We start from the raw sequence: 11687 nt of genomic DNA on the forward strand, positions 1-11687 counted from the left end.
CGTGGCAAAACTCCACCTCTACAAAAAATACAAAAATTAGCCAGGCATGGTGGCGTGCGCCGTGATCCCAGCTACTTGGCGGGCTGAGGCAGGAGGATTGTTTGCGCCCAGGAGGTCGAGGCTGCAGTGAGCTGTGATTGTGCTATGGCACTCCGGCCTGGGTGATAGAGCGAGACCTTATCTCAAAAAAAAAAAAAATAACGTGTATAGTTCAAAGCTTTAGAGAAATGATGTGTGTTTTAAAAGGGTCATTTGGTGGCTGTTTTACTCAGGAAATTTTCATGAAGGACCAGACAAGAACTGTGGGTCTGTTTGTGTTCTCTGTATCTGGCTTAGAATCTGGCACATAATAAGTAAATTTAAATAAATTTACTCAAGTAAAAATTTACTTAAAACTGGACAAACGGCTGGGTGTGGTGGCTCATGCTTGTAATCCCAGCACTTTGGGAGGCCAAGGTGGGCGGATCACAAGGTCAGGAGATCAAGACCATCCTGGCTAACATGGTGAAACCACATCTCTATTAAAAATACAAAAAAAAAAAAATTAGCGGGGTGTGGCGGCGGGCGCCTGTAGTCCTAACTATTCAGGAGGCTGAGGCAGGAGAATGGCATGAATCTGGGAAGGCGGAAGTTACAGTGAGCCGAGATAGTGCCACTGCACTCCAGCCTGGGTGACAGAGTGAGACTCTGTCTCAAAAAAAAAAAAACTGGACAAATGAATGAAATAAAGGGATTTGTGAGCTTAGTAACAAGGTTAGTGGAGAGGGGTCCAAAGGAAGTAGATACATGAGAGGTAGGGTGTTTTTTTGAAATGGAGTCTTGCTCCATTGCCCGGGCTGGAGTGCGGTCACACAATCTTCTCAGCTCACTGCAACCTCCGCCCACCGTGTTCAACTGATTCTCCTGCCTCAGCCTCCCGAGTAGCTGGGATTACTAATTTTGTATTAGTAATAGTAGCTGGGCTAATTTTTGTATTTTTAATAGAGACGGGGTTTCGCCATGTTGGTCAAGGTGGTCTCGAACTCCTGGCCTCAAGTAATCTCACCTTGGCCTCCCAAAGTGCTGGGATTATAGGAGTGAGCCACTACGCCTGGGCGAGAGGTAGTTTTTTTTTTTAAAAAGAACTTCTGTGGCTGGCAGGGGTTGAGAAGGGGCTATTTTAAGGAATAGAGAGAAATATAAGACAGGTCATTGAGGGCATTGAAGGCTTTAAACATTACAGTAAAGAGTTTGTTTTGATTCAGTTGTCAATAGGAAGTCACTGTAGGAAGTCACTGTGATCTTCTGACAGTGGGATCCTTGGAGAACTAATCACTGAGTACAGGGTAGCTGGAGGCACAGAGACCAGCCAGCACTGCTGTAGTAATTTAGATATGAGGGGAAGAGTCCCTGGCAAAGAGAAAGGATTAAATTTAGAAGCACTGTAGAGAACCATTGGCAGGCTACAGAACTGATTGAAAGTTGGAGAGTAGAAGTGAAAAGTACTTTGCGTCCCAAGTATCTGAGCTTAGAAAGTAGGAGAATATTAGTACCGCTAATAGACATTGAAAAGTCGAGAAGACAAGCCAGTTTGGGGAGAAAGCGGAGATACAGGGAAATTGGAATTGAAATATTAGTTGACAGCAAAGAAGGAGGTGTGTTGTAGGCAGCTCAAGATGGAGAGTGGATTTTGAGGAATAACTGGTATAAAGATTTTAAAGGAAATGGTCTCTGTAACAACTGACCTGACTTACCTTTGATTCTACCTTTCCCTAGATCAAAAATGTCCTACTGTCTTTTTTCTTATCCTTCCATTAAAGTCATAAACACATTCTTGTATACCCATCTCAAATCCTACCCTCTCTGCGTAGCCTTCCTTGACCACCTAGCTGGATAAGCTCGCTCTCCTTGTTCTAAACTCAGGTATTAGTATCTCTGTCAACATTGCTGATTAACCTTTGGTACACATAGAATGAGCTGTGGAGGATGGCAGAATGTTGTTATTTGAATTGGGACGAAGAACACATCAGAGTTAATTATAGTCTTCTATTTGTTGTTGTTGTTTGAGACAGTCTTGCTCTGTCACCCAGGCTGGAATGTAGTGGTGCGATCTCGGCTCACTGCAACCTCTGTCTCTTGCCTCCCAGGCTCAAGTGATTCTCATGTCTCAGCCTCCCAAGTAGTGGCTGGGTTTACAGGTGTGCACCATCACACCCAGCTAGTTTTTGTATTTTTAGTAGAGATGGGATTTCACCATGTTGGCCAGGCTGGTCTTGAACTCCTGGCCTCAAGAGATCTGCCTGCCTTGACCTCCCAAAGTGTTGAGATTACGGGAGTGAGCCACTGTGGCCGGCATATTCTTTACTTCTTTTGTATGCTTGAAAGTTTCCATAATAAAAAATAAAAGAAAGAAGTCAGCTGTGGCACTTAAAAGAATACAGATCCCTGGGCCTCACTCTTGGCCGTTCTTATTCATTAGGTCTTGGGTGGACCCTGGTTGTCTGGATGTCTAAGAAGATCCACCAAGATGCCTGATGTATATCACACATTCAGTTGGCACCTAGCAGTGGAAAGTTGATGTGGTATTTTGAGCTCATTCATTCATTTCTCAAGTCATTTGCCCCTGGTAGTGTGCTAGGTGCTGGGGATTCAAATAAGACAGAGTCCTGCCATCAGCACACTTCAGCAGAGGGAGTTAAACAAGTAAACAATGAAGTGCAATAATGTGTTATAGGAAGCACTGAGCAATGTGCTTTGATGTGGATTCTTTTGTTTAATCTTCATAATAGCTTTAAGAGCTAGGTACTTTAACCTTTATTCCATAGATGAGGGATCTGAGGCTTAGAGAAGTTCAAGTCACACAGCAAAGATGTTGTTAAATTGGGATTTGAGCCCTGCCTATGGGACTCCAGGAACTCTAATTATAACGACTGTTTTTGCCTTCCTGGAATTTCATACCATTAAAAAAAATCAAAATTGGTCATAAAAGTTATACCAATATGTATAAAACATTTATTTTAAGTTTCAAAAATCAATTACTTAAAATAAGCTGCGTTGTAACTCTGCCTTTGGGGGACTTCTCCGCATGGGCTGAACTGACTGAGCCATCTAAAAATAGGAGGCCAGTGAAGTCTCTACTGTTTCCCTGGTGAATTTCCCTCAAGTTTTCATTGCTCTAAGGACTTTGAACTGCATTAATAATCAGGATGGTCATTCTTGAAAATGTCCCTTAACCCATCTGGTATATATGAATGCCTCTAGAGCTCTGAGTGCTATATACCAGGGGAAGTTTCTATGGGGCCTTGGGAATCAGAGGAGCACACTGCTGCTAAGTGGTTATCAAGAGCAGTGCTGAGGGAGTTGTGTTGTCTTAATCAAGTTTGTGGTTATTATGTTTGTGGTTGGTTGCCTATATTTTGAATTCTCATAGCATCTCTACAAGGTATGATTTATTATCATCATTGTATAAAGGGAAAGAACAAGTATCTGGGAGGTTAATTTACTTATTTGTAGTCATGTAGCTAATTAGTGTCAGAGCCAATATGTTCTAGCTCCAAAACCCATCTTCATTCTGTTTTATTGTGATGGAGGCAGTGGGATATTGGGTTTGAGTCTCAGGTATAGTCCTGACTGGAACAGTAGATTCAGAAGGCATTGGCATAGAAGGCAGCTGAAACCATTGTAGTGGTTGAGATTGCCCAGGGAGACTGGTAGGTTGAGTGCTGACAAAAGCTGAGGATAGATTTTTGGGTTCCGGAGGACAGGGTCCATGTCTCATGCTTTTTTTACAGAATAAACTTTCAGTGAACATTGGTTATTTGTGATCTTAAGGGTCATTATTTCTAAACTTAAGTATTCTTAAGTGTCATTATTTCTAAACTCTGGCTTTGATATTGCTCCATTGATTCAGCTCCATATATTGTATTGCAAGTGCCCATCTCCTGACCTGGAGGTGTTATATTTGTCATTCCAGATTACCTAAAACCAGATCCATGGATGATCTTCTTTCTGCCTGTGACACAAGCAGCCCCCTGACTCGTACATCCAGTGACCCTAACCTGAATAACCACTGTCAGGAGGTCAGGGTAGGCCTGGAGCCCTGGCACAGCAATCCTGAGGGATCAGAGACAACCTTTGTGGACTCTGGGGTAGGAGGTCCTCAGCAGACTGTAGGAGAAGTGGGTCTTCCTCCTCCTCTGCCCAGCAGCCAGAAAGACTACTTGAGCAATAAACCTTTCAAGAGTCACAAAAACTGTTCTCCAAGTTACAAATTGCTTAATACCGCAGTGCCTCGGGAAATGAAGAGCAACACCTCTGATCCTGAGATCAAAGTCCTGGAAGAGACTAAGGGACCAGCTCCCAACCTTTCTGCCCAGAATGAGGTGGGTAGGACTTTAGATGGCACAGGGGAGCCACCTGAACATTGTCCTGAAACAGAAGCTGTCAGTGCACTCTCCAAGGTCATTTCTAACAAGTGTGATGGAGTTTGTAATTTTCCTGAGTCTTCCCAGGACTCTCCTACAGGTGTGCCCCAACAGGCCCAGCCAGACTCCATGCTAGGTGTGCCCTACAAATGTGTTCTCGATCACAGCCTCAGCACCCTTTGCAACCCACAAAGTGCTGCCTGCCAAACTCCTCTAGGCCCAAGCACTGACTTCCTCAACCAAGATCACTCAGGGTCTGTGGCAAGTATCTCCCACCAGGAACAACCGAGTTCTGTGCCAGATCTGACTCATGGGGAGGAAGACATTGGTAAAAGAGGAAATAATAGGAATGGGCAGTTATTGGAAAATCCTCGCTTTGGGAAAATGCCATTGGAATTGGTCCGGAAGCCAATTTCTCAGAGCCAGATCAGTGAGTTCTCTTTTCTAGGGTCCAACTGGGACAGCTTCCAAGGGATGGTGACTTCATTCCCAAGTGGGGAGGCCACCCCTCGGCGGCTGCTTTCCTATGGCTGTTGTAGCAAGAGGCCAAACAGTAAGCAGATGCGGGCCACAGGGCCCTGCTTTGGGGGCCAGTGGGCTCAGAGAGAAGGTATGAAGTCACCTGTCTGTTCTAGTCATTCCAATGGACATTGTACTGGCCCAGGAGGAAAGAACCGGATGTGGTTGTCCAGTCACCCAAAGCAAGTCTCTAGCACAAAGCCTGTTCCACTGACCTGTCCTTCTCCAGTGCCTCCTCTCTATTTGGATGATGATGGACTCCCCTTTCCCACGGATGTGATCCAGCATAGGTTACGGCAGATTGAAGCAGGGTACAAGCAAGAGGTAGAGCAGCTACGTCGACAGGTGCGTGAGCTTCAGATGAGGCTGGATATCCGTCACTGCTGTGCCCCTCCAGCAGAGCCTCCCATGGACTATGAGGATGATTTTGTAAGTAGTCACCAACTGCCATGCACCCATTATTTAGTCTGTTAATCCAGCCTTCCCTCCATTCAGCATTTATTCATTGGGTACTTGCTGTGTGCCACTGAGTTAGGTGCCTGGACTATAGGATGAAAAACAAGTAAGCAATTAGAATGATGTTTTTAAGTGCTATGATTGAGGAGGCATCGGGTGTTAGAGGGCTGGAATGGAGTGAAACGTCAAGGAAGGCTTTCTTGAGAAGGTAATGCTTGAGCTGAGTGCTGAAGAATGTGTGATATTTAGCTAGGTAGACAGTGAAAAGGAAACACCATTTGTAGAAGCATCGTGGCAATAGGTACTCCAATGATATGGCTTAAAAGGATGGGACATGCGAGTGTATATGTGTACATGCATGCATACACACTTACACTGGGGTTATAAGAGACAGGGTGCTGGGAGGTGACATTGGAGAAGTAGATGGAGATCAGAAGGGTCAGCTTGAGTGCCCTTCTTGTTTGGATTTTACCCTTAAGGCAATAAAATTTTAGGCCAGTGCATAATATGATCAGAGTTGTACTTTAAGAAAATGACTCTTGCACTCCACTCTTGCAACAGTGTACAATTTTTTTTTTTTTTTTTTTTTTTTGAGATGGAGTCTCACTCTGTCACCCAGGCTGGAGTGCAGTGACACGATCTCAGCTCACTGCAACCTCCGCCCTCCCGGGTTCACGCCATTCTCCTGCCTCAGCCTCCTGAGTAGCTGTGGGGCCGGCTAATTTTTTTTTTTTGTATTTTTAATAGAGACGGGGTTTCACTGTGTTAGCCAGGATGGTCTCGGTCTCCTTACCTTGTGATCCGCCCACCTCGGCCTCCCAAAGTGCTGGGATTACAGGTGTGAGCCACTGTGCTTGGGCCAACAATGTACAATTTTAATGAGGCAGTTGAGACCCAGATTGGGAGACTGGTAAGGTCATTTTGGAATAATCCAGGTGAGAGATGAAGACTATGTAGGCTGTGCAGTGTTGAGCAGCCTCAGGTTCTGGCACCACAGTCCTTGGGGAGCTTCTAGGAGCCAGCTTCCTCCCCATGGTATCTTGCCATTTTCAGACACTTCCTTTGTTCTGTTAAGGTGCTCCCCACTTGCCTGCTTCTCACTTCTCTGGTGCTTTAAACAGGAATCAACAAACCTTTTTTTTTTTAAAGGGCCAAATAATAACTATTTTAGGTTTTGTGGGCCATACAGTCTATGTTGCAACTACTCAGCTCTGCTGTTGTGCAAAAGCAGCCGTAGGCCAGGCACAGTGGGTCATGCCTGTAGTCTTAGGACTTTGTGAGGCTGAGGTGGGTGGATCGCTTGAGCCAAGGAGTTTGAGACCAGCCTAGGCAACATGGTAAAACCCCATCTCTACAAAAATTACAAAAATATCGGCTGGACATGGTGGCGGATGCTTGTGGTCCCAACTACTCAGGAGGCTGAGGTCGGAGGATCTCTTGAACCCAGGATGTTGAGGCTACAGTGAGCCGTGATTATGCCACTGCATTCCAGCCTGGGCAAAAGAGCGAGACCTTGTCTCAAAAACAAAACAAAAAGCAGCCATAGACAGTATGTAAATGAATGAATGCAGCTGTATTCCAACAAAACCTGATTTACAAAAACAGGCAGTGGGCTAGTTTGGCCTGTGGGCCACAGCTTGTCAACCCCTGGTTTAGAACGTAACAAGAGAGTCTTTCTATGCTGTGGTGTAGCATATTGGTAAGAGTATAAGTCTGAAGCCACAATACTAGGGTCAAATGCCAGTTTTACTACATATCAGCTCTTAACTTTCTCTGTGGCTTCATTTTCTTATTTGTAAAACGGGGATATTAGTAGTATACGTTGTAAGACTGTCATGAGAAATAAGTTCATGTATGTAATGCACTTAGCACAGTGCCTGACACATGGTAAACACTAAGCGTTAATGATGATGAAGATAATGTTGTTGTCTTTGCCTTTTCATCAGACATGTTTGAAGGAGTCAGATGGCAGTGATACTGAGGATTTTGGCTCTGATCACAGTGAAGACTGCCTTTCAGAAGCAAGCTGGGAACCTGTTGATAAGAAAGAGACTGAGGTATGTTTAGGCACATATGTGGTGGGTACTTATGTGAGCCAATGAGTCATCATACTTCCCAGAGATGAATGACGTGCCGTAGACTGAGCTGTCTCCCAGAGGAGTGTCAACCTGGTAGGCAAGTGGTAGCCAGTTATGAAGATAAGCCTTGTCACTTTCTCCTGGGATGCTTTCCTTGTTGCAGTGTTGCTCTTCCAGTCTGTCAGCAAGGACCAGGAATTTTTCCTTGTGCCTTCTATTAGGTGACTCGCTGGGTTCCAGACCATATGGCATCACACTGCTATAACTGTGACTGTGAATTCTGGTTGGCCAAACGAAGACACCATTGCAGGTAAGATGTTTTGTATGATTTAGTATGACTTAAAAAACAGTGCAGGCCAGGTGCAGTGGCTCACGCCTGTAATCCCAGCACTTTGGGAGGCTGAGGCAGGCGGATCACGAGGTCAGGAGATCAAGACCATCCTGGCCAACATGGTGAAACTTGTCTCCACTGAAAATACAAAAATTAGCTGGGTGTGGTGGTGTGTGCCTGTAATCCCAGCTACTCTGGAGGCTGAGGCAGGAGAACAGCTTGAACCAGGGAGTTGGAGGTTGCGGTGAGCTGAGATCACACCACTGCACTCCATCCTGGCAACAGAGCGAGACTCTGTCTCAAAAACAAAAACAGTGCAATACATATGTATAGAACTAAATGGAATTCGTTTGGAAGTGGATACCTCTTTATAGAAACTATTTTTGTTTGTCCCCAACTTTTCATTTAGTATCACTCATTCTCAGTATATTGGCATTTCCTAATATTAATTAATTTTTTTTATTAGTGATGGGGTCTTGCTATGTTGCTCAGGCAAGTGTCAAACTCCTGGCCTCAAGCAATTCTACTGCCTCAGCTTACCAAAGTGCAGGGATTACTGGTGTGAGTCACCCTACCTGGCTAGTATATTGGCATTTCTGATGAACTCTTCCCTCTTTGTGCTTTGGCAGAAATTGTGGGAATGTATTTTGTGCTGGATGCTGCCACCTGAAGCTGCCCATTCCTGATCAGCAGCTCTATGACCCAGTTCTCGTCTGTAACTCATGTTACGAACACATTCAAGTCTCTCGTGCCAGGGAACTCATGAGCCAACAGCTGAAGAAACCCATTGCTACAGCTTCCAGTTGAATGCCAGGGAGATGACCTGTCCAACTTTAGCAGGTTTGAAGGGAGGATCTGCTTCAGTTGTAGTTAGGAAGGTTCGTCGGTGTGGCTCATGAAATCACAGAGCTCAGAGATACCATCTTGAGAAATCCTCCTTGGTATCATGAAACTGGAGCAGAGGAATTGCAATTTGGCAGGAGGTCCTCTACTGGTGAGACCCTCACCTTGGGGTAATGGTCCTAACCCAGACCCAGGGTCTGGAAGCTTAATGTTGAGTTGGTGACTCCAGCCTCTTTCTCCTGGAGGTCACAAGATGATGATTGCATAGATGTTACCTGGTGCAAAGTGCCCCAAACAGCAATAGAATGGCATACGTATAACCAAACTCCAAGTGATAACCAGACCCATCTCTCCTCCACCTTGACAAAAGCAGATTATAGTATACAAGATAGGAATTCCTGTCCTATTTGAGATGAACTATATCCTGTACCTCTGTGCTCTGTGTCTGTGCATGAAGGCTCAGTCTTTAGAGGCACTCCCTCTAGTTGCATTAGTACTGTCTTTCTGTGGAGTTTGGTTTGAAGACTGGTTCAGCAAGTGGAGGTTTCAATGTATTTTTCAGTTGGCTCATCAGCCAGCATTGGTGAATATTCAGTTTAGGGGGACAGTTCTAGGGAGCGAGCCATTTTTGGGAGCAGAGGAAAACTCTGCTGATTGAGTTATTTTGAGCTGTGAAGGCAGTCGTCTCTGTTACACAGTGGCAGCTCTTGAGTTAGGCACTGTGAAGAATGAGAAGGGAAAAGTAAAAATTATCCTTGTGAAACATCTGCTGATTGTGCCCTACCCTTTGCGCCTGACTTTTCCTAGTTGTCCTGGTGCTAACACAGGAGCTACACCTTGATCCTCTCCTGGCATGAAAATAAAACAAAGGTTTTCGTTGTTGTTCCATTGCCCGTTTCCCCCATGTTGTCTTTCCCTTGGCTGCTGCCTCCTCTGGATCACATTGCTTCTTATCCTGAACACTTGACACCTTGAGGGTAGAATTTAGCGTTTGGTTTTTACCTCCTAGCATATGCTGTTTGGTATGTGAGGGTTTCAGTACAAATGCTGCTGTCTATTTCTGTGCACTTAACAATGGAACCCAAACAGAAGAGAATAAAGCCTTGATACCAAAATCGGGAGAGAACATGTGTCCATTTGGACCAAACGTTGATGGTTTTTTAAAACTTTTGTTTTTTTTTTTTCATCTTAATATGTACCAGTGGCACTTAACCAAAAGACACAGTGATATAGCCATGTACTCTGGGTGGGACAGATACAGTCTCCTTGGCCTATAATGAAACCACTAGGACTTTATACATTTTCCTTAATTTGTTGACATATAAATGGTAAATTACATTTAGGCTTATCCTGTTTTGAAATGATGGTAGTCATCTTTCTCACTGCTACTTTCATGTTGCTTTCTAGAAAACAGCATTTCATTCCAAAATAACTAGAATCTGCATTTAGAACAAGAATCATTATTTCCCTGACCTTTTCAGTCCTACAGAGAAGCATCTGTGGTTCTTTTGTACTTGCCATAGATGTAACCTAAAAAGTTTTGGCGTATTTAGGTCAGCCTAGCGGAACTTTTTTTTCATTTAAATGGAGCTGAATAATGGAGATTTTGTGTCTGCAAAATTCCTGAGATCATTGAAAAAGTAACAAGCTATTCCTTGTTTCTGATACATAAAATTATTTTAAGCATTTTATCAATCATTAAAATTTACTGCCAGTTGTGAGTGGCTTTTTAATTAACTTGACTTTCATTGCACTTCACTCTGCCTGTTTTCAAGGGGAGTAAGATTGGTAACATTTGGGGAGACTGTATCTGTTTACTTAGTGTGGCTGTTTTGAGGGACTGTCCCATCAGTGAACAAACTGCATGGCCTCGGAGAGAGACTCTGGGCTCTTGGCTCAGATGTGTTCATTAAATACTCCTTTCAGAGCTGTTTTGGGTGTAAGTGACATGATGTGGCCAAAAATCCAAACTGTGCAGTTGCGTTGTGACAAAAATGCAATGTGCTGTAAAAATTCAATACAGTTTAAATAAAATCTCTATATTAGTGCTGCTTTGTTGGGTTGTTTTATTTTCATTTCTAAAAAACCTTAATATTCACTTATTCTTTGACCATAAGAAGAGTAGAACATTGTACCCCTCTCTCCCAGCAATTTCCAATTTATTTATTTCGAGATGGAGTCTCTTTCTGTTCCCCAGGCTGGAGTGCAGTGGTGCGATCTCGGCTCACTGCAACCTCCGCCTTCTGGGTTCAAGCGATTCTCCTGCCTCAGCCTCCCGAGTAGCTAGGACTACAGGTCCTGGCTAATTTTCGTATTTTTAGTAGAGTCGCGGTTTCACCATGTTGGCCACGCTGGTCTCAAATTTCTGGGTTCAAACAGTCCACCCGGCTCGGCCTCCCAAAGTGTTGGGATTACAGATGTGAGCCACTGTGCCCGGCCAATTTCCATTTTCAAATGAACCTCTCTTTTTGAATCAGCATAGCTCTTGTTACATTCTTATTTATTGATTGGCTAGGGATCGATTCTTATGGATACCGTAGAATTCTATCCCATCTTTATTTATCTTTCATGTCTAAAATGCCACCAGCTGGTTGAGCAGGCACACAAGAGAGTACTTAGATTCTTGTGATTCCCTCTTCTCAGGAACTTCAGTTCTCATCTAACCTTGGGTAAATTGTCTTGAACAAAATACTGGCTTAAAAGAGTGTATCTTAAAAGATACAAAAGGCTACTATCTAAAAGGTGAATTCGTTTACTCAAGATACTATACCTCCAGTAGCATCATTTTTGTTTGAGAGGTGAGCAGCTCCACTTAGTAAAGATTACAGACCAGACCCTTTGGTCCCCAGAATGACCGACTCTGCTGCCTAACGCACACTTTCTCTGCATTCCAAGTCCCCACTAGTTGGCTGGGCCGAAACACACGCCTCTTGGTATTCCACGGTGGATAACTGGGCTTCTCTCTTCGCAGGACTTAGAACTCCCCGGCGGGCAGCCTTCCCGGGCTCAAGTCTGGGAACGCCTGAGGAAGGGGCGCCTGCCCGGGTCCCGCAGGCG

General features: G+C 44.4%; 1 protein-coding gene across 2 annotated transcripts in view; it reads left to right on the top strand.

Annotated features, from left to right (window-relative positions):
* The window catches only part of MTMR4 (myotubularin related protein 4), a 29441-nt gene extending 18759 nt beyond the window's left edge, over positions 1 to 10682 (top strand). The window contains exons 16-19 of one of the 2 annotated variants that reach the window (XM_011953690.1): positions 3953 to 5351; positions 7325 to 7435; positions 7678 to 7766; positions 8417 to 10682. In XM_011953690.1, the coding sequence (XP_011809080.1) occupies positions 3953 to 5351; positions 7325 to 7435; positions 7678 to 7766; positions 8417 to 8594 (1777 nt within the window). In that variant the 3' untranslated portion in view covers positions 8595 to 10682. The remainder of the gene's footprint in view (positions 1 to 3952; positions 5352 to 7324; positions 7436 to 7677; positions 7767 to 8416) is intronic. The other variant, XM_011953689.1, reaches the window with a different exon arrangement.
* The last annotated feature ends 1005 nt before the right edge of the window (positions 10683 to 11687 follow it).

The sequence above is a fragment of the Colobus angolensis genome, unplaced genomic scaffold, assembly GCF_000951035.1.
Source record: "Colobus angolensis palliatus isolate OR3802 unplaced genomic scaffold, Cang.pa_1.0 Scaffold37, whole genome shotgun sequence".
NCBI lineage: Eukaryota > Metazoa > Chordata > Mammalia > Primates > Cercopithecidae > Colobus > Colobus angolensis.